This window comes from Ranitomeya variabilis, chromosome 3 (assembly GCF_051348905.1).
Source record: "Ranitomeya variabilis isolate aRanVar5 chromosome 3, aRanVar5.hap1, whole genome shotgun sequence".
Lineage (NCBI taxonomy): Eukaryota > Metazoa > Chordata > Amphibia > Anura > Dendrobatidae > Ranitomeya > Ranitomeya variabilis.
Window position 1 is genome coordinate 654,289,554 of NC_135234.1, and position 22,960 is coordinate 654,312,513.

At 45.8% G+C, this 22,960-nt stretch overlaps 1 protein-coding gene across 2 annotated transcripts in view; it reads right to left on the reverse strand.

The window, feature by feature from the left end:
• Positions 1–22,960, reverse strand: part of B4GALNT1 (beta-1,4-N-acetyl-galactosaminyltransferase 1) — a 245,953-nt gene that overhangs the window by 93,048 nt on the left and 129,945 nt on the right. For both annotated transcript variants that reach the window (XM_077297769.1, XM_077297770.1), the window contains exon 4: positions 4,839–4,945. In XM_077297769.1, coding sequence (XP_077153884.1) covers positions 4,839–4,945 — 107 coding nt within the window. The remainder of the gene's footprint in view (positions 1–4,838; positions 4,946–22,960) is intronic.

The following is a 22,960-nucleotide window of genomic DNA, read 5'->3' on the forward strand; positions in this document are numbered from 1 at the left end:
GCCGGAGCGTGGGGTCGGAGCCGAGGACTCCCCCAGCTACCCGGAGAGGCACCGCAGCCAGACCTCCACAGTTGACGCTGACCTCCTGCAGACCGGAGCGGACGAGCTGATCCACCAACTCCTGCAGACGCAGCTGAGCACTGAGGCCGGGTGGAAGAAGACCATCATCGGGAGCCTCACCAGACATCTGTCGGCAGCCTCCTCTGGTCCGGAGCAGGAAAGAAGTTCCAGCGCTCCAAAGCCAGAAAGCCAGGCCCTGCCGGAAAGCGAGATGCTGCAAACGGAGATGACAGCGCCGCAGCGCAAGGCCCTACAACCAGCGTTCCAGATCCCAGCGGAGACGGAGCAGATCGGCACCGGAGGGACCGCATCTGAAGCAGGTATGAAGGACGACCCTGCCCTGATGACTGACACCACTCCCGTGACTGCTAGTGCCACAGCTGCTGACTCCGTTCCAGTGACTGATCTTGCAGCAGCCGCTACCTCTGCTGCAGCAAATGCCCCTACTCAAGCTGCGCAGACCTCCATCGCTGTGCATGACCTAACCGTACATGAAAGACGGATTAACGGCAATTGTCCAGCACTGGGTGCAACCCTGGACTTCACCCTTCCCGGGCCAAGAGGGGTTAAGTGCCAGGTGCAGCCCTGGAAGCCGTACAACTAAACCTCGGAAACCTGAAAATGTAAATAGTTAACTGTTTCTACTGTTTTGCTGCTTAAAACCCGTCCAGGGTTAACTCTTAAAGGGATCCCTTTGTTGACCCGGGATCCCTATTGCTTTTGTTTGTTTTCTACATTTTTGCACAAGTTATCAAAGAACTGCTGGAATCATGAACAGTGCATGATACAAACTGCTTGTAAATAGTTGCACCTTCTTAAAGGTGCTCCTTACTGGTTTTGCATAGAAAAAGAACTCTTTGCGAAGATACCGCACCGGAGTCCTTACTGTGTATAGACTGGTAGCTGAAGAAGCTGCGCTACCTCATAAAGACTTGGTCCTCTCTTAAAGGGGATGTTCATCTGTGTACTTATGAGTAATACTGCCTTAAAACAGTAAAGTGATAATGATGCCTTGAAAGAAAGTAATAATGTTGATATGTAAACCTTAATGTAACTAACTAGTTAAATGTGAAAAGTGTTTGATAATGTTGATGGAAGAATGAGGACAGAAAGTGAACCCGGGCGGGGTTAGTTGGTGAGTCCTCTTAGGAGCCATATAGAGATGGCTCAGTGCTCTCAAACTGAAAGAAATGATGTGTTCTATACTGTGTATAGTGGTGGAAAGGCAGTAGGCCCGGGCTGAACGGGGCGGTCCTGCAAAGAAAGGAGAGGCAGTAGGTCTGGAGCCGTTAGGACAGGCGGTCCTGCAGACTTAAAGAAGGAGAATGAAGTTGATTGCCTTATAATGTGATTATAAGAAGGTCTTTTGTGGATGCGGAGTGTACATCCTTAAAGGCAATGTTAAGTTATTATTCAAGAATTGCACTAAGTAGAATACCCGGTTGGGTAAAAGAAAGTTATTTATAGCATGTTGCTGTAATATTTAACTATGTTTGTAACGTTCAAGAGTCCTCACCTCCCATAAAGGGAAGCCCTGTTCAAGTATGCTTATTGTTATTGCACTCACAAAAATTCTATGTCTTTTGCTAACCTGTATTGTTGTTTTCTTCCCAGTCCCGGAGTACTGGATTTAACCGGGGGGGAGTGCAGCGCCCCAGAGTCTTGGTCGTTGCAGTACTGTGGCTCCGCCACTAAGGGGAGCCATGGTACGTCCGATGGCACTGAAGGAGTTCATCTGACCAGGTATCACATACACCAATACATTTCACAGTCGGGCCTCCAGGGGGAGCTAAGGGTGCTATTTATTAGGCCACTCCTCACCACTGTGGGTAAAACTGGGGGTCAGGCAGGAAGTTAGTCAGAAAGCTGACTGGGTTGGAACCAGGCAACACCTTGTGGCAGGGGGTGTTGTGGGGGAAGATTCGGTAGGGTCCCTGTCAGGTTTGGGACCCTGACAGAGGCCTGGCAACAAGGAAGAACGTCACGGGACCGTGCCTGCTCAGCATAGCGGCGGTGCCCTAAGAAAGGATTAGAAGCGAGATATATTGTGCTGAGTGAGAAACGAGATCGAAGCAAGAGGAGAAATACCAGTAGGAGTCATGCTGTAAGACCGAGGCAACATCCTACTGAGGCGCACAACCGGCGTCCGGAACGCCGAGGAAGTATTTATATATCTAGCTCCAAGCAATACTTCAAACCAACGGCAGGACAGTCAGTCACAGGCGGGCTGTCTCACATACATCACCTATGAAGACATGGGGGGCACACTAGGAGAGGGGCGACTCTAGGGTCCCGGAAGAGCTCCGAGCCTACTCGTCATACGGGTGCCGTCCTAACCAGAACATCAGGGAGGGACGGAGGAGAAGAACATCATCCGAACGAGTTGTGAGGGAACATCAGAAACAGACACAACAGTTGTGGGGTACTATCCCGTAAGCACAGCAGGGGAGGACCACAACACATAGCGCTAGCAGGAAGGCACAGATTTCCACCTGCAAAGAGAACTCTGGAGGTGCCATTGGACCGGCCGGACTTGCGCAGCCTGGTGAACCGTATTCCGGACTGAGGACCCAGAGACCTTCAGTAAAGAGGTAAAGAGACTGCAACCTGGTGTCCTCGTTATTTACTGCGACCGGCACAACACCGCACCGCTACCACCATTCACATCCATTATTTACTGTACGCCCCTCAGCAGGGTCACGGACCGGGCCTAGCCACCGTGACAACCCCAGAGCAGAGATTCAAGAGGCCCGATACCGGGTACCCCTCGGCCCTGCGGCAGTGGGGGCGCTACATATGTATTATATTAGATACAAATTTTAAGTCTGTATTTTCTATGCCGCTTCCTCTAGCTTTTTAGCTCAATACTTTCAGTTTATTTACTGTGAACTTTCTTAGACACATTGATCCTTTCCTGACATAGATCTAAAAGTTCTACTTTGCAGGTACAGCTAATGTTAGTAAACTGCAAATTTACATTATCATTTAGATACGGAATAAAATCTGGCCGCTATGTGATCCTACCAAACAATAAATATGTTGTCCACATAGCAGTCATTTCGAGCAAGGACAAAATTATAGACGTGGTGGGCCCATCCATTTCTTGACTGCTATTTCCTATGCGGAAAGCCAGTGCAATTAAACATATAGCATGTGTTATGCGGGTTTTTAAAGTGGGTATATATGGTGCATACTGTCAGGAGCACAACAGTGGGCACAAACACAGCAAGTACCTAATCTAAATGATTCCAGTTTTCAGTGCTGTTTTAACCAAGTTTATTAAAGGGAAAAATTTTGCTATAAGAGCTTTTCTGCATTTATGTTTATGAAAAACCTTCAGCAGAACTGTGAAATAAACGTTGTGAATTAGCGCTGTCTGTGAATTTGGCCCAACTAATGGCACTGTACATGAAGTATTGCACTACATGATTTGTTACACATCTGAAAACGGGTAAAGAGTTAACTGTCGCTACAGTGATGATTCACGCTGTTCAGTCTTTTTTTTTTTACCTTGGTACAGTATGAGATCAATAGGTGTGCATGGAATATTAGTACAGTAAACAAATGCCTGTTCACCTACATCATAGTATGTATAGAAGGATAAATGATTCTACTCCTTCACTCCTCAACACTGAAATTGCAAAATCAAGAAAGGAAAGTCGTGGGATTCTGGAAATCACAAGATTGATTTGGCATGATAATGATATGCAAATTATAAAAAAAAAATTCAAAACATCTCGATTTTATTTAGTATCGAGTGGAAAAATACTTCCACTTACACGCCGTGGCTGTTATCGGTGAGGTTGCTAATGGCTGTCTGAGCAGTGTTCTGCCACTCTGAGTGCACTTGGTTGCGCTATATACTTTATAATAGAAGTCAATGGGAGGGATCACAAAACACCCGGAAGATGCCTATGAGTATTTATGAGTGTTTCACTATTGTTTTTGCTTAATTGTTGCTTAATTGATAAACCCCAAGAAAAAAACCCAAAATGACCATATATGCTGTAGTAAGGAAATAGTAATGGTACAAGTTCAGTGGCTTGCAAAAGTATTCACAGCCTTCGCTTTTTACCCATTTTGTCACATTACAACCTGTGTTTAAATATTTTTGCAATCCGATTTGTGTGTGATGCATCACCTCAAAATAGTCTAAGTTGGTGAAGTAAGAAACATATAGGCATAAATTCAATTTATAGGATCAAATAACTAAAAATTGGCATGTGCATATGTATTTACCATTTTGCTATGAATCCCCTAAAAAATTCTGGTGCAAGCAATGCACTACATAAGGAAGTCCATCTGTGTGCAATGTAAGTGTCACCTGGTCTGTCAGTATATACACACCTTATCTGAAAGGCCACTGAGGCTGCAACACCATTAACAAACACCACTAACCAAACAACATCATGAAGACCAAGGAGATCTCCAAACAAGTCAGGGACAAAGTTGTTGAGAAGTACAAGTCAGGGTTGGATTATAAAACAAATATCCCAATCTTTGATGATCCCTCTGAGCATCATCAAATCCATTACCATGAAATGGAAAGAACATGGTACCATAACAAACCTGCTAAGAGAGGGCCATCCACCGAAACATTGAAAATGCCAATAAAAAAGACACCCAAAAATGATATGAAAAATATAAAGCAAAACCCTAAAAAAAGACACTTCAGGAATAAAAGTCTGTATTTCCTCTTGCAAATCTCTGTGAGTTCCCCCATTCTAAATAAATCATGTGTGCACATAGCCTTAAAGAACAGAAAAACTGCCACACACCTGGTATAAGTATTGTCTTTAGTGGACGGACTTCCACCCCTTGAAAAGGGTACTGCAATGGAGAATTTGCTTGTGCAATAATAATCTTGTCTGCTGGACTATATGACCTGTTGGAGGAAATGGAAGAAAAGTGTTGACACATTAGGGAAATCTCATATATAGTAAGGTTTTTTTGCAATGAACACTGCAGCCAGGTGTTAGCTGGAAGCCAGTAATGAAATACAAAACACACTACCTACAATACTTTTTTTTTTTCTTGCGTTTGTCTTCACTTTGTGTGAATAGTTTGAGCCCATGGGTTTTTTTCCATTGTGTTTTCCAAATTTGAAAAATGCCTTCGAAAAAGCATGGTAAAAAATATCTTTAAAAAATCACTCAAAAGGCATGAAGTTAAGTGGAAATTTTTCAAGCTAACAAAATAGAATTTGTAAAAGTAGTTTGAAGGAAGGCCTATGCTAAGTTCACTTCTTACATGTATTGATGAATGAATTTCTGCAACGGATTTGCAGCTTATATTACCAACGTTCTGCATGTAGGTTTGAGTCATTAAAGGGAATCTGTCACCATGAAAATGCAGTGCAATCTGCAGGCACCAAGTGATAGAATGGTAGGAGCTGAGCAGATTGATATATACGGTAGTTTTGTGGGAAAAGATTCAGTATAACCTGTGTTTTTATTGTTTAGGCTATGTGCGCACGTTGCGGATTTGCTTGTGTAAAATTCTGCTCGGTTTCTGCCTCTCTTGGCAGAAAATGCAGTTGAAAATCTGCTCTTATTTATGTGGATTTGATGCATTTTTGATGCGGATTTTATGCGAATTTTCATGCATTTTTGTAAATCCATGGAGCTAAATATATATTATAAAAAAAAAGAATTGTGATGTCATTTCCTTGTTCAACCTCTTCAGCCAGATACCCTCATTAATATTAAATAAAGACACACACACACCAGCCTATGTAGGAGCATTAACATAATTAACCTACATATGCTGTAACAAAAAAGCAACTGTCAGAAATCTGTGTGAAATGCAATATCTATTTATTTTTCCAAAAAGGAAAAGCCGACAGCTGAGGGCAGATCTTAATATTCTGGGAAGGAGCCAATAGCCATAAAGGTTCCCAGACTATTAATATCAGCTCACAGCTATTTGCTTAGCCTGTACTGGCTAGTTTACAGGAGAAACCCAGAAAAAAATTGAGAGGAGATCCCCCTATAAAATCGAACCAGCAAAGGCTAGGCAGACATCTGCGGGCTGAAATTAATAGCCTGGGAAGGGATATTGGCACCCCCCCAGGCTAAAAACACCAGCTCTCAGCCTTGGTGCATCTTATAGATGCGTGAATTCTGGCACTTAGCCTCGCTCTTCCAACTTGCCCTGTAGCGGTGGCAAGTGGGGTTCATATTTGTGAGGTTGATGTCACCTTAGTATTGTCAGGTGACATCAAGCCCACAGGTTAGTAATGGAGAGGCGTCTAAAAGACACCTATACATTACTAACCCCATAGTTACATGGTAAATAAATACACAGCCAGAATAAAGTCCTTTATTTGAAATAATCACACAGACTCCTTTATTGAATCTTAATTTACCATACTTACCGAATGCCTAATCCCCGACACCCTCATCTCCTGCAACAAAAATAAAATAATAAACCGACATATAATACTCCCTGTCCAACGTTGTCCATTACTGAGTGTCCCACAACTATCTCACATGTAGAACAGTAACATCCGGTGATGTGACTGCTCCACCCGGCCTCCGGTGACACACTGACAGGAGGCAATCAATCCCGCAGTGTATCACTGAGAGTTCACCAGAGTTCATCAGCTCCGCTGCTGCCACTTACGGCACCACTGCGTGAGAATTTTCTCATGCAGCGGTGCCACAAATGAGAGCACCAGAGCTGATCAGCTAATGAACTCTCGCTGCGACTCAGTGATACACTGCGGGAGCGATCACCTCCTGTCAATGTATCGCCGGCAGCCGGGTTAGATCGCCGTGGGACACTCGTTATTAAATGAACTACGGCGGAAAGGTAAGTATATGTTGGTTTATTATTTTTTATTGCTTGCAGGAGACGCAGGCGTCGGGGATTAAGTGTTTCGTGAGTATGTACAGTAAATTGTATGTAATTATGTAAATGTTTTCATTTTTTTTTTTTTTACAATGGAACACAGGCGCCGGATGATGGGACTACTCTGCCATCATCGGCTCATGGTGTCTCTGTTTTATGTGACAGAAGACATAGCGGGATGGGAGTAGCAGTCCCATCAGACAATGCCTGGGTACACACAGACACACACACCCACAGACACCCCCAGACAGACACACACAGATACCCACAGACACACACACACCCGTAGACACCCGTAGACACCCGCAACCAGACACACACACCCGCAGACAGATGCAGACACCCACAGACAGACACGCACATATTCTCCATTCACACATATTTACACCCACAAACACACTCTCCGCCCACACACTCTTCCTCCTTCTGACATAATTTCCTTTCTGCAGTGTTTTTGGAAGCAAATCCGCATACCTTTTTACACCTGCGGTTTGGCTGCAGATTTGACTGACTCAATGTAAGTCAATGGGTGCAGAAACGCTGCAGATCTGCAAAAAGAATTGACATGCTGTGGAAAATAAAACACTGCGAATCAGGATAGAATTTTCTGCAGCATGTGCACACCAATTTTGGATTCCCATTGATTAACATTGCTTGAGTAATCCTTTGCAGATTTGGTGCAATTCCTCACAGAAAAAACACTGCATGTCCGTAACAAATCCGCAAAATGTGCAAATAGCCTTAAACACTTCAGTAAAAAAGAAAAAGCAGCACTCACTTCCTTCCTTTATTCCAATTTGCAGGGACATAAGTGTGGCAAGCAGGGGGATGCAGGAGAAGCCATAGAATAAAGGAATTTCTATTTTTTTATTCTCAAAATACATACATTGCACACAACAATGTATTTCTATCAATATAATCTTCCTATAGTCAGAGCTGTTAAATATGCTTATTTTGCACATTTATTTAATCAAGACTATTCACCAGGTGCGTTACTCTTAAAGAAAAAATGTCATGATATTCTCATAAAAAATGTAGTGGTTTATTGAATTGTCCACAGAAAAACCACATTGCAACAAAACATAAAAATAGATAAAATAGTTACGAACAGATTGTCCATTTGTAAATATCAGTGCTTGTTCCTCTTAGTTTCTGAGATGAAATAGAAGTCATATTTCTTTCAAGGAGTAGAATCATGGCTATCAGCTGTTCCTTTCTTCTGTGACTTGTCCGACGTCCATGAAGAATGTGTCATGTCGGACACTGTTCAGATCAGGTCGTCTGACAGACAGCGGTAATTCCGCGTTTGACCACTGTTTGCTCATTGGCGTTGGCTAGTTTTCGTCTGGCTGCTCTGGGGTTAATTTATCTGATCCTCGGATTGGAAGCTGGGCCATGCCCATTTCCTTTAAATGGTTCTCCTGATCTTTGGGCGTCGCCGATTATAGCTTCTGTCTTATCCGTAGTTATCTCGGTCCGGAGTGGAGAGCTGGTTGTTGGAGAATCGTTGCTGGTGGTGTATTTTCCTTTATCCTTGTTTGTTATAACTGTGGGTATTGGTCTATTGCATTCACTGGGTGGTGGGCGGTGGTGTTCAGTCTAGGGCTGAATCAGGAGTCAGGGTGAGGGTGGAGGCCTGAACATGCACACCTTCAGTGTAAACTTCAGGTAGAGGGTCAGAAAGGGTTTCCCTAGTCTGAGGGAAATTGCAGGGGCCCGGGTTATTAGCTCTCGCCCTCCTTGTATCCCCGTGACATTATAATCGGCCTAACAAAAAAAAAAAAAAAGGGGGTTCCTTTTTTTCTTTTCTTCTCTTTCTTCTCTTGGATCCCATGACTTCCATAACCCACCAGTTGGAGGCGCTGTCCCTACCGGTCACTGAGTTGAGGGGAGCAGTGCAGCAACAGGGACTAGCAGTATCTAATATACAGGCAGGAGCGACAGGAGGAGTTAATGAGCCCAAGTTTCCTTTGCCTGAAAAATTTGCTGGGGAACGCAGTAAATTTGTTTTTTTCGTGAAGCTTGCAAACTGTATTTCCGTATGCGCCCGATCTCCTCTGGTAATGAGGCTCAACGTGTGGGCCTGGTGTTGTCTTTATTAAGCGGGGATCCCGAAGCATGGGCATTTTCGTTGCCGTCTGATTCTGCTGTATTTAACTCAGTGGAGAGTTTCTTTTCTGCTCTAGGACACATTTACGACGATCCAGACAGAATGGCTCTAGCAGAATCTAAGTTACGCACTATTTGCCAGGGGGAGCGTGTTGCAGAGGATTACTGTTCTGAATTTCGCCGCTGGGCGGTTGACACTCAGTGGAATGAGCCAGCATTGCGGAGTCACTTTATTCATGGAGTTTCTAATAGGGTTAAAAAAGCCCTCCTGATGTACGAGACTCCTGCTTCACTAGATTCCGCTATGAGTCTTGTTGTCCGCATTGATCGCCGTTTGCGTCAGGGGAATCATGAGACGCTGCCTGTGGGTGAAGGTTTAGGTTCACGTGAGGTTGCTGCAGGTGAGCCCACGGAATCTATGCAAATCGCAGGGGTGTCACATGTTAAGAATCGTACCCCTGTACTCAGGAAGCAGGGAGCCTGTTTTTTCTGCGGTAAAACTGGTCATTTTATTAATATCTGTCCTCTGCTGTTAAAGAAAAACGCAACGACGGAAAACTTCTGAGCTCAGAGGGTGTGGAGGAGTCCAATCTGAGCTTATGTATATCCTCCATGATGATTTCTCAGTGCATGCTCCCTGCCAAAGTTGTTGTCGCTGGCAGAGAGATACCAATCACTATTTTTGGTTCCGCCACAAATCTCATTGATGAGGAGTTTGCGCGCACTGCTGGTTTTAAGATTGAAAAACTGCCTCATCCTATCCGTGTGGTCACCATCAATTCTGCTCCTCTTCCACAGGGGGAGATTACTAAGTTCGTGGCTGAGGTTAAACTCCACATTGGGGTTCTTCATTTCGAGCAGGTCACATGTAAGGTGCTCAAGAGTCTTCCGGCACAATTGGTTATGGGTTTTCCATGGTTGTCTACACACAACCCGGTGATAGACTGGAAAACTCAGGACATAATCCAGTGGAGTGATTTCTGTCAGCATTGCCTGGCCACATGTGTGTCCGCTGTGACTTCAAGCGTTCCTGAGTCACTTCAGGATTATGCGGATGTGTTCTCTGAGAAGGGTTGTTCACAGTTGCCGCCACACCGCTCCTATGACTGTTCTATCAGGTTTAATCCAGGGGCCAAGTTGCCTAAAGCAAGGATGTTCAACATCTCCGGTCCGGAGAGACAAGCGCTCAAGGATTACATTTCTGAAAGTTTGAGCAAAGGGCACATCAGGCCGTCATCCTCGCCGGTGACAGCAGGGTTCTTCTTCGTGAAGAAGAAAGATGGCGGATTACGCCCGTGTTTGCATTTCAGGGAGTTGAACCAGATTACGGTTCGTCATCCATACCCTATGCCACTGATACCTGACTTGTTCAACCAGGTGGCAGGTGCTAAGTGGTGTACCAAGCTTGACCTCAGGGGGGCGTACAACCTCATAAGAGTCCGTCAAGGTGATGAGTGGAAGACGGCTTTTAATACCCCTGAGGGTCATTTTGAAAATTTGGTGATGCCTTTTGGGTTAACTAACGCACCTGCAGTGTTCCAACATTTCATCAATGATGTGTTCTTGCATGTTTTGGGGAAATTCGTTATCGTGTACCTAGATGACATCCTCATATATTCTTGTGACCGTGATGCTCATTTAGATCATGTCAGGCAGGTGTTACAGCTTCTCAGAGAGAATAAGCTGTATGCTAAACTTGAGAAATGTGTATTTTTTGCTCAAGAGTTGCCATTCTTGGGTTATATTGTGTCTGCTTCTGGTTTTAAAATGGACGCCACTAAGGTGCAAGTGGTGCTGCATTGGGAACGTCCTGATAACCTGAAAGCACTTCAGCGGTTCCTTGGGTTTTCTAACTACTATAGGAAATTTATCAAGGATTTTTCTATCATTGCTAAACCGCTAACTGACATGACTAAAAAGGGTACCAATTTCTCCGTTTGGCCTGAGGTTGCTGTTCGCGCATTTGAATTTCTCAAGAACAGTTTTGTTTCAGCCCCCATTCTTGTGCAGCCAGATGTATCTAAACCCTTTGTCGTGGAAGTCGATGCATCTGAGGTTGGTGTGGGGGCGGTACTATCTCAAGGCTCATCCTTGAGTGGTTTGCGTCCGTGCGCCTATTTCTCCAAAAAACTGTCATCCGCTGAACGTAACTACGATATCGGCAACAGGGAGTTGTTGGCTATTAAGTTGGCCTTTGAGGAATGGTGACACTTCTTGGAGGGGTCGGTACATCAGGTCACTGTTATTACCGACCATAAGAATCTACTGTATTTGGAGTCTGCCAAGCGTTTTTACGGGCTACATCCTCAGTTTTGTACGTTGAGTCAGAGGGGCTCTTCCTGCGTTCCGGAGGAAGACCAGTTAGGAACACAATTGTCATCAGTCTGGAGGAGAGTGAAACAGCGCCTGTTGAGTGTGGGTGCTAGGTACAAACGTGTGGCTGACAGTAGGCGTGTGCCAGGTCCGGACCTGAGTGTGGATGACTGGGCGTGGTTATCCACAAAAAACATAAGACTCAAAATACCATCCCTTAAATTGGGTCCACGGTTTATTGGTCCATTTAGGGTCACCGCCGTCATTAACCCAGTAGCGTACCGACTGGAGCTCCCTACGGTGTATAAAATACACGTGTTCCACAGGTCTCTTCTTAAGAAGGTGGTGGGTTCTGTGGACGCGGCGCCTATGCCACCTCCAGTCTTGATGGATGGTAACCTAGAATTTGAAGTCTCCAAGGTGGTTGACTCTCGTGTGGTGCACCGCACTTTACAATATTTGGTACACTGGCGTGGTTATGGGTCTGAGGAGAGGTCCTGGGTACCAGCCTCGGACATTCATGCGGATCGGCTGGTCAGGTGTTTTCATCTTCGCCATCCAGACAAGCCGGGTCCTATAAGCCGTGAGGGCCCTGGGGTCCCTCGTAGAAGGCGGGGTACTGTCATGTCGGACACTGTTCAGACCAGGTCGTCTGACAGACAGCGGTAATTCCACGTTTGACCACTGTTTGCTCATTGGCGTCGGCTAGTTTTCGTCTGGCTGCTCCGGGGTTAATTTATCTGATCCTCGGATTGGAAGCTGGGCCATGCCCATTTCCTTTAAATGGTTCTCCTGATCTTTGGGCGTCGCCGATTATAGCTTCTGTCTTATCCGTAGTTATCTCGGTCCGGAGTGGAGAGCTGGTTGTTGGAGAATCGTTGCTGGTGGTGCATTTTCCTTTATCCTTGTTTGTTATAACTGTGGGTATTGGTCTATTGCATTCACTGGGTGGTGGGCGGTGGTGTTCAGTCTAGGGCTGAATCAGGAGTCAGGGTGAGGGTGGAGGCCTGAACATGCACACCTTCAGTGTAAACTTCAGGTAGAGGGTCAGAAAGGGTTTCCCTAGTCTGAGGGAAATTGCAGGGGCCCGGGTTATTAGCTCTCGCCCTCCTTGTATCCCCGTGACAGAATGATGGTGAAGGGAGGAGGTGACAACCCCCACGTCACAGCCCCCACCCTTCTAAGAGCTGTGTTTATAAATGTGTCCCACAAATCACGTGTTCTCTCTATATGGTGTTAACTTATACTGTGAGCTACATATACAGAAATAGCTTTTTGTAATGTCAGCAAGAAGCAATGTGCTCAGTACAAAATTGAGAATAAGAATAATTCAATTAATAATTAATATTTAACAGAGCCTGCAGCAAAGATCAACTACACAAAATTCTCCTTTGTATATTATCACTAGAGATGAATGAACCTTTCAAGGTTTGGTTTGGTTCGCTGAATGTCCCGATGTTCGCCGTACAGTTCAGCAAACGAACCCCATTAAATTCAATATGAGGCCAAACCAAATGTATACACAACACCTCAGAGTGTGTCAAAACAGATTCAGAAAAAGCCAAAATTAGGGGCAGACACCATGAAAAGTTGCATCAATTAACCCACAGTAGAAATTTGCAAATGGCACAGAAGCAGTTAGCCATGGGCCACGCATGAGGTATCAAGTTTGGGCCAGCATTTACAGCTTTGAATTGCAGTTTCAATGAACACCTGATGGTTAAGAGAACAGTGTAAGCCTTCTTTGCTGTGAGCAGTGCACTTATACCTCATGCAACAGCTCCAATTTATTTTTTCCAAGCCACACTCATATGGCACAAACATTAGTTTCATAGTAGGTAGTTGAGTGAAAGTAAGTGCAGTCCTGACTGTCTACAGGCAGCACCCATGCAGGAGACCCAACTTGGATTCTCCACATTTCACAAAATTATTGTCACTCACCACTAAGGTGGTAACAATTTAGACAGAGCAGAAACAATATATTAGACCTTTGACACACCTTCCATTACAGGCAACCCACCAGATGGAGACCCAACTTTGAGACTCCACATTTAAAAAAAAATTGTTTATAGCAGCAGTAGCAACAGCAGACACAGAAGCCAAGGCAAAGGTGGCACAGACTGCAATAATGCATGATCAATGTATGACACTAAAAATGACACCATCGCCTATTGTGCTCAGTCTGCGACTGGGGTGCAAAACTCATTGGAGATCCATGACTTGTTAATTTTGATGAAAGTTAGGCGGTTTACACTTTCAGTGGACTGCCATCAGGACACCACTAGCAGTGCTGAAGACACGTTCTGAGAGAATGCTGGCTGCCGGGGATAACAAAACCTCCAAGGTGTGACAGACAAGCTCAGGCAACTCTTCCATTTTTGAAGACCAAAATGCAAAAGGGCCTAAATTCCCCCTGATGGCATAGATAATGAGCTCATGATACTCCTGCACCATACTCTCCAGTCGTTCACACTGTGTCAGACTTGTACTCTGTTCTGCTGATGCACAGGCTGGTTTAAAAAGTACCGTATATACTCGAGCATAAGCCGACCTGAGTATAAGCCGAGACCCCTAATTTTGCCACAAAAAAATGGGAAAACTTATTGACTAGAGTATAAGCCTAGGGTGGGAAATGCAGCAGCTAATGGTAAATTTCAAAAATGAAAACAGATACCAATAAAAGTAAAATTAATTGAGGCATCAGTAGGTTAACTGTTTTTGAATCAGGAGCCCCATATAATGCTCCATACAGTTCATGATGGGCCCCATAAGATGCTCCATACAAAATATGCCCCATATAATGCTCCATAAAGTTCATGATGGGCCCCATAAGATGCTCCATATTAAAATATGCCCCATGTAATGCTGCATAAAAGGTTAATGATGGCCCCATAAGATGCTCCATAGAATATTATGCCCCATATGCTGCTTCATAAAGGTTGTTGGCCCCATAAGATGCTCCATATTAAGATATGCCCTATATAAAGCTGCACAAAGGTTCATGGCCCCATAAGACGCTGCATAGAATATTATGCCCCACATAAAGCTGCACAAAGGTTCATGGCCCCATAAGATGCTCCATAGAATATTATGCCCCATATAATGCTGCACAAAGGTTGATGGCCCCATAAGTTGCTCCATAGAATAATATGCCCCATATGCTGCTGCTGCGATAAAAAAAAAGAAAGACATACTCACCTCTTGTCGCTGGGGGTCTGGTGCCTGTGTCCTGTATAGGCTGGGACTCAAGCACGCTATGGGGGCATGTGTCGGAGTTGCTCCTGGCTCAGGCCCCCGGCACTTGCGATATTCACCTGTTCCTGTTCCACCACCACACGCCGTTGTGTCTTCCAGGTCTCTGCAGTGACTGTTCAGGCAGAGGGCACGCACTAACCATGTCATCGCGCCCTCTGACCTGAACATCACAGCCAGAGGACACGGAAGACAGAGCCCGGAGGTGGAACGGGGACAGGTGAATATCGCATGGCTCATCCTCCCCCGTCATACTCACCCTGTCCTGGCGCGGTCTCTGCTTCTCAGATGGTCTCTGGTGCTGGCAGCTTGTTCCTGTTTTCAGCGGTCACATGGCACCGCTCATTAAAGTAATGAATATGTGCTCTGCCTATGGGAGTGAAGTCACGTCCATATTCATTACTTTAATGAGCGGTACCACGTGACCGCTGAACACAGGAAGAGCTGCGGGCGATGGAGACCATCGGAGAAGCAGGGAAGTGCAGAGACCACGCCGGGAACAGGTGAATATGATGTGTCAGCCGCTACTCCTGCCGCTCCCGCTCCCCCGCCGACCCCCTGGGACAATGACTCGAGTATAAGCCAAGAGGGGCACTTTTAGCCTAAAAAAAGGGCTGAAAATCTCGGCTTATACTCAAGTATATACGGTATGTGAAATGACTCACAGAAATTGCTTATGCCACTTATACTGCTACTGCTGCTAATGTGTTTGCGATTATGCCTTGACGTTTCCGGGGTTGGAAGTCTGTAACTGTGATGCACACTGTGTGCCCCACTGCTGTGTGGGGGAAAACCACTCTTAAGATTATCTACAAGTGTTTTGATACTTCAGCATGCGCGTGTCACTTTCCAGGGGGGGAAGCATCTGGCTAAATTGAATCTTGTACCGTGGATCTAACAGAGTAGCAACCCAGTAGTCAGCACTATTTCTAACCCTAAGAATATGGGCATCATGTTGAAGATAGTGCAGAAAGAAGGCTCTTATGTGTTAGGTGCTTCACTGAGGTCCAAGTCCATGATGTGTTGGTGGCAAGGTAACAGTCAAGGTTACTTCCTCCATTCCCTTCTGCCAACCACAGACAACAGAGAAGGAATCATTATCCTTTTTATCTCCTGACTGTTGCGTGTCCATCCCCTCTTCCTCCTCCATTTATTCCTCGGCTCCTGCACCTTAACTAACAGTTTTTCTGGTACCATGAGCCCCCCTCGATTGTTGTAATGCACCCTCCCATGGCACCCACCTGTGTGACGACAGTCTGGAAATTAGATATTGTTATCCCTTCCGCATCATCCTCTGCTTCCACCTCTTCCTCTAGAAACCACCACCTCCTCACGCATACTATTCAAAGTGTGCTTCATCTTAGTAGCCATTTCAAAACTGTGCAGAAGGGTGCAGAGGTCCTACATCTGTGCCCACTCCACAAGTGTGATTTGCACCACGTCCATACTGTGTTGGCCCAGGCTATGCAAAATGACATACTGCACCAGTGCTCGTCGCTGCTGCCACAGTTGCTGCAACATGTGCAGAGTGGAATTTCACTGTGTCAGAACATCGAAAATCAAACAGTTAACGGGTAGGCCAAAAGACCTCTATAGCGATGCAAGTCGATCTGCGGGGTGCAATTGCCAGAAGTGAGCACACAGCGAACATGCTCTCTGCAGCAGCACATCCAGGCAAAGATAGTGGTGGAGAAATTGGTTTATCACTAGGTTAAGAACATGAGCCATGCAAGGCATGTGCGTGAGGTTGCCCCAGCACAGGGCCGTCACCGAGTTTGCACATTTATCACACAGAGACTTCCCTGGCTTCAGGTTCAGTGGAGACAGCCAGTGCTCTAACTCAGGCTTGATAGCTGTCCACAACTCTTGAGCTGTTTGACTGCGATCTCCAACACATAGTAGTTTTAACCCTAACTGATTGCGATAAGCCCTGGCTGCGCAGTACGGAGCTGGGGGGAAATCTCTCTGCACTGTTGGAACTTATGTCTCATTAAGGGAGAGGTTGAGGCGGTAGAGGTGGTGGAGGAGCCACAAACAGTGGAGGAAGTGTTAAGGTACCGTCACACTAAGCGACGCTGCAGCGATACAGACAACGATGCTGATCGCTGCAGCGTCGCTGTTTGGTCGCTGGAGAGCTGTCACACAGACCGCTCTCCAGCGACCAACGATGCCGAGGTCCCCGGGTAACCAGGGTAAACATCGGGTTACTAAGCGCAGGGCCGCGCGTAGTAACCCGATGTTTACCCTGGTTACCGGCGTAAAATGTAAAAAAAACAAACAGTACATACTTACATTCGCGTCCCCCGGCGTCCGCTTCCTGCACTGACTGAGCGCCGGCCCTAACAGCAGAGCGGTGACGTCACCGCTGTGCTGTACTTTCACTTTCACTTTACGGCGCTCAGTCAGTGTGGGAAGCGGACGCCGGGACGCGAAGGTGAGTATGTAGTTTGTTTTTTTTACATTTTACACTGGTAAGCAGGGTAAACATCGGGTTACTAAGCGCGGCCCTGCGCTTAGTAACCCGATGTTTACCCTGGTTACCAGTGTAAAACATCGCTGGTATCGTTGCTTTTGGTGTCAAACACGACGATACACGCCGGTCTGACGACCAAATAAAGTTCTGAACTTTGTTCAACGACCAGCGATATCACAGCAGGATCCTGATCGCTGCTGCGTGTCAAACTAAACGATATCGCTAGCCAGGATGCTGCAACGTCACGGATCGCTAGCGATATCCTTTAGTGTGACGGTACCTTTAGATACAGAGGTTTGTCCCGCAAGCCTTGGGGATTCCAAGACTTGTGGAGTAGACCCTTGATCGCCTGCCCCCACATCCACTAGTCACCCAGTGCCCAGTCAGTGAGATGTACAGCCCCTGCCCATGTTTGCTCATCCAGGTGTCACTGCTGAAATGCCCCCTAGATGACAGATTATTTTCAGGAAACAGGTGATGTTGCCTGCGACATGCTGGTGTAGTGCAGGCACAGCTTTCTTAGAGAAGCATTGGTAACTGGGCAACTGGTACTGGGGGACTGCGACGGCCATGAAGTTTCGGAAACCATCTGTATGGGGCAGCATTTTCGAGGCCAACAGATTGGAAATGGTGTAGTTCAAGCTCTTAGCTTTGACATGTGTAGGAGGAAACATTATTTTACGGGACCACAATTACGGGACCAAGGGCTGGGTACTGTGCTGAGAGAGGGTGGAGTAGTGTGTATAGTACAAACTGCTGGACTGTGAATGAGGTGCAGGCGGATATGTTATGGTGGATTGAGAAAAATGTGTTGTGCTAGGTGACACAAAACTGCAGGCATGTCCACTTCCGTAACAGCTGATGACATCTCACTCACCCCAACTGTAGGGGTAAACAAGTGGAGTTGTGGTGGCCAGAGACATGTATGAGAACACTTGGCACCGTAACAGAGAAAACTAACTCACCGGTGAGTTAGTTATTTCTGTTGGCACTTATATTTGATTTTTCTGAGAGTTACTGTGACAGAGAAGGAATAAACAGCAGATGTGGTTGATGGGATGGTGGATGGTTGGCGAGGCCCACTAGTCAGCATTTTAGTGCAGTGAGATTCCCAGACAAAAGGAATGTTTAGCGCATAAGTGCCGGATCATGCATGTAGTTGTCAAATTATTGCAATTTTTGCCTCTACTATTTTTTTTTGCACATTTGACAGGCAACTTGAGTTGGGTCATCCTTTACGGTCTCAGGTTAGACAACCCTTGCTACTCCTGCGAACTACAGACTCGCAAACGATGGTGGAGTTGTGACTGAGAATGCAGTGCTTGCTGTGGTTGCATCACTCCATGTCTGTGTGGGAAGCAGCAACGTAACATCCTCATCTTCCTCTGCCTACTTACAGTACTTAGCCGCGTACCTCTGGGTTCACAAGTGGGATCTACAACCTCATTATCATCCTCTCTATTCTCACATTCCTCACCCTGAGAGTCATCGTCCTCTTCCTGCCCTGACACCATAGTACAGTCCGTGTGTGCCTCTGGTATCTGAGTTTAATCAGGATCACCTACACCTGTGTTGGTTAACGTCTGTTGACCAGGGTCTGGATTCTATGAAGACCAGATTTCGTATGGCCCCGGATCCAAAATTAAAAAATTTGGGGCAAAAATGCACATTTTCCGCCTCTGGATTCTGTGAATCTTTGGAGCAGACCTCTGATGCTCATGGAATATAATGTGTGAACACACAGCTCTGGAGAATGGCCCATCTGTCAGTTGGGCATTTGGAAATTTGTGAGGAGGGGGAAACCAGGGTGATTGGGGTGTCACCTTTGAGGATTGTACTGTGTGTTATGTTAAGTTGGAGGAAGTGGAGAGGCCACTTGATGCAGCACTTGCCACCCACTGGAGCACATGCTCTTCCTGGCCCTCATCTACAAGGTGTACTGCTGTGCAGCTGCCAAAGAAAGGAGTGGAGTAGCCCGACCAGTATCAGATGTTGTCATTGGTTTTAGGATGAGATGGTGTTTGTTCAGTTGAGATTTCGTTAACATTAACACCTAATCCACGTACACGTCGAACACCAAGTCTATTCCCTCTTCCACCACGACCTTGCTTTTCCCCACTCATGTTGTATGTACCCTTCCCTTCTTGTAACTTGCTGTTTCATAACCTTAGGCCCACACCTGTCAGTCACCTGTCACTAAATGAACAATCACAATTTATTTTCTTAGATTGTGTGCCTGAACAACACTTTTATTCCTAATGATTTTTAAGAGGAATTGTGTCCTCCTGATTCCTGACTACAATACAGTTTTATTCAAAGCAATTTGGATTAGCAAATAGGGCCTCCTGTTTGAACCCCTATATTTGGCTGGATAATTTTTAAGAGTAAATGTGGCCTCTTGATTCCTCACTGCAACACAGTTTTTGCCTAAACGATTTTGAGTAGCAAATGGGGCCTCCTGAGACTGCAACATAATTTTAGCACAATCTAGTTATATGCGGGAATATTGATTTCACACAGGACAGGATATTATCTAGCTAACTGACAAGTTCACTTTCACCAGCAGCAAGAGCGGCCTCTTTGTGCTGTTACACTGAGAATATGGTGACAGTAAAACAAGATGTCTGCTTTTTAAACGGACAGGGGCATGTGACTTCAGCAGCCAATCACAGAAGACCTTGTGTCATGACGTTGTGGATGATTTCTGCACTCTGATTGGCTGTCGGAATGTACACACACATTAAGTTATTACATAATTTTAAAAAAAGAATAAAAAATTACACTCCACCACTCCTCTGACCTAGACACACCACCTTCCTTCAAAAAATACGTCACATAAAACATGCTCATCATACAGCACCACTATCCTAGACAAAGTCAAAACAAAAGCATTAGTGGAAACGCGTTCATTTACCGATCTGTGACCAAATTTTGCCAGCTTTGAGGAAAAATGCTCATGAAATGAAACACAAATCCAAATGTGTTATGTTCATGTTGAATTTGAGTTTGGTGAATGTTTTCGCACAGCTTTAATCATCACAGCTTGTAGCTCAACAGCTTAACCCCTTAACGACCGCCGATACGCCTTTTAACGGCGGCAGTTAAGGGTACTTAAACCACAATGCCGTTAATTAACGGCGCTGTGGAAAAAGTGAATAGCGCCCCCCAGAGTCCGATTTTCTCTGGGGTCTCGGTTGCCGGGCGTAGCCGAGACCCCAGAGAACATGATTCAGGGTTTTTTTACCGACCCCCGAGTTGCGATCGCCGGTAATTAACCGTTTACCGGCAGTCGCCACAAAAAAAAAAGCTATTTGCTATTTAATTTCTCTGTCCTCCGATGTGATCGGGGAAAAAATGGCGGGCGCATGCGCAGTGCGCCCGTCTCCCGGCACCTGGAAGATCTTTGGGGTCTCGGCTGCCGGGGGTAGCTGAGACCCCAAAGGACATGATTGGGGTCAGTTTTTACCGACCCCTGTTTTGCGATCGCCGGTAATTAACTGTTTACCGGCGACCGCAAAAAGAAAAAAAAAGCGATGTGTAATTCTCTGTCCTCTGATGTGATCGCACATCAGAGGACAGAGAAATAGGGGGATTCGGGGACCCTGTTATACTTACCGGTGTCCCTGGGTCCTCCTGTGTCCTCTCCTGGCCGCCGGCTTCTTGCTCCGGTAAGAAAATGGCGGGCACATGCGCAGTGCGCCCGCCATGATCTGCCGGCCAGCAGAGGAAGATTCTTCCTCTTCCTTTATTTTGGTCACTGTGAGATCCTATCACAGTGATCAAAATAAAAAAAAATAGTAAATAACCCCCCCCCCCCCTTTATCACCCCCTTAGTAAGGAAAAAATAATAAAATAAAAAAAATGTATGTATTTCTATTTTCCAATTAGGGGTAGGGTTAGGGTTAGAGGTAGGGTTAGGATATGTGCACACGTAGAATGGTTCTCTGCGGACTTTTCTGCAGCGGATTTGATAAATCCACAGGGCCAAAACGCTGCATTTTTCCTGCGGTTTTTGTGCGGATTCTCCTGTGGTTTTACACCTGCGGTTTTCTATTATGGAGCAGGTGTAAAACCGCTGCGGAATCCGCAGAAAGAATTGACATGCTGCGGAATGTAAACCGCTGCGTTTCCGCGTGGTTTTTTCTGCAGCATGGGCACAGCATTTTATGTTTCCCATAGGTTTACATTGTACTGTAAACTCATGGGAAACTGCTGAGGACCCGCAGCTGCGGAAACACTGTGGATCCGCAGCAAAATCCGCAACGTGTGCACATAGCCTTAGGGTTAGGGCTAGGGTTAGGGCTTGAGTTGGGGTTAGAGCTAGGGTTAGGGCTAGGGTTAGGGTTGGGGCTAAAGTTAGGGTTAGGGTTGGGGCTAGCTTTAGGGCTAAAGTTAGGGTTTGGGCTAAAGTTAGGGTTAGGGCTAGGGTTGGGGCTAAAGTTAGGGTTAGAGTTGGGATTAGGGTTGGCATTAGGGTTACATTTGGGATTAGGGTTAGGTTTGGGATTAGGGTTAAGGTTAGGGTTGGGATTAGGGTTAGGGGTGTATTGGGATTAGGGTGAGGTTTTGAGGTTAGGGTTGAGATTAGGATTAGGGGTGTGTTGGGTTTAGGGTTTTGATTAGGGTTATGGTTAGCTTTGGGATTAGGGTTTGGGGGTGTTTTGGGGGTTAGGGTTGTGATTAGGATTATGGATCGGGTTGGGATTAGAGTTAGGGGTGTGTTGGGGTTAGGGTTGGAGTTAGAATTGGGGGGTTTCCACTGTTTAGGTACATCAGGGGGTCTCTAAATGTCACAGCCAATTTTGCACTCAAAAAGTTAAATGGTGCTCCCTCCCTTCTGAGCTCTGCCGTGCGCCCAAACAGTGGTTTACCCCCACATATGGGGCATCAGCGTACTCGGGATAAATTGGACAACAAGTTTTGGGGTCCAATTTCTCCTGTTACCCTTGTGAAAATAAAAACTTGGGGGCTAAAAAATCTTTTTTGTGGAAAAAAAAATATTTTTTATTTTCATGACTCTGCATTATAAACTTCTGTGAAGCACTTGGGCATTCAAAGTTCTCACCACACATCTAGATAAGTTCCTTGGGGGGTCTAGTTTCCAAAATGGGGTCTCATGTGGGGGGTTTCTACTGTTTAGGTACATCGGGGGCTCTGCAAACGCAACATAACGCCCGCAGACCATTCTATCAAAGTCTGCATTCCAAAGCGGCGCTCCTTCCCTTCCGAGCTCTGCCATGCGCCCAAACAGTGGTTTACCCCCACATGTGGGGTATCTTCCTACTCAGCATAAATTGCACAATAAATTTTGGGGTCCAATTTCCCGTTACCCTTGTGAAAGTAAAAAGTTGGGGGTGAAAATATCATTTTTGTGGAAAAAATATGATTTTTTTTATTTTCATGGCTCTACATTATAAACTTCTGTGAAGCAGTTGGGGGTTCATAGTGCTCACCACACATCTAGATAAGCTCTTTGGGGGGTCTAGTTTGCAAAATGGGGTCACTTGTGGGGGGTTTCTACTGTTTAGGTACATCAGGAGCTCTGCAAATGCAACATGACGCCCGCAGACCATCCCATCAAAGTCTGCATTCCAAGCGGCGCTCCTTCCCTTCCGAGCCCTGATGGGTGCCCAAACAGTGCCCCCCCCCCCCACATATGGGGTATCAGCGTACTCAGGACAAACTGGTCAACAGATTTTGGGGTCCAATGTCTCCTGTTACCCTTGAGAAAATAAAAAATTGCAGGCTAAAAAATCTTTTTTGAGGTTAAAAAAAAGGATTTTGTATTTTCACGGCTCTACGTTATAAATTTCTGTGAAGCACTTGGGGGTTTAAAGTGCTCACCACATATCTAGATAAGTTCCTTAAGGCCGGAGACACACTGGTGCGAGATACGGCCGA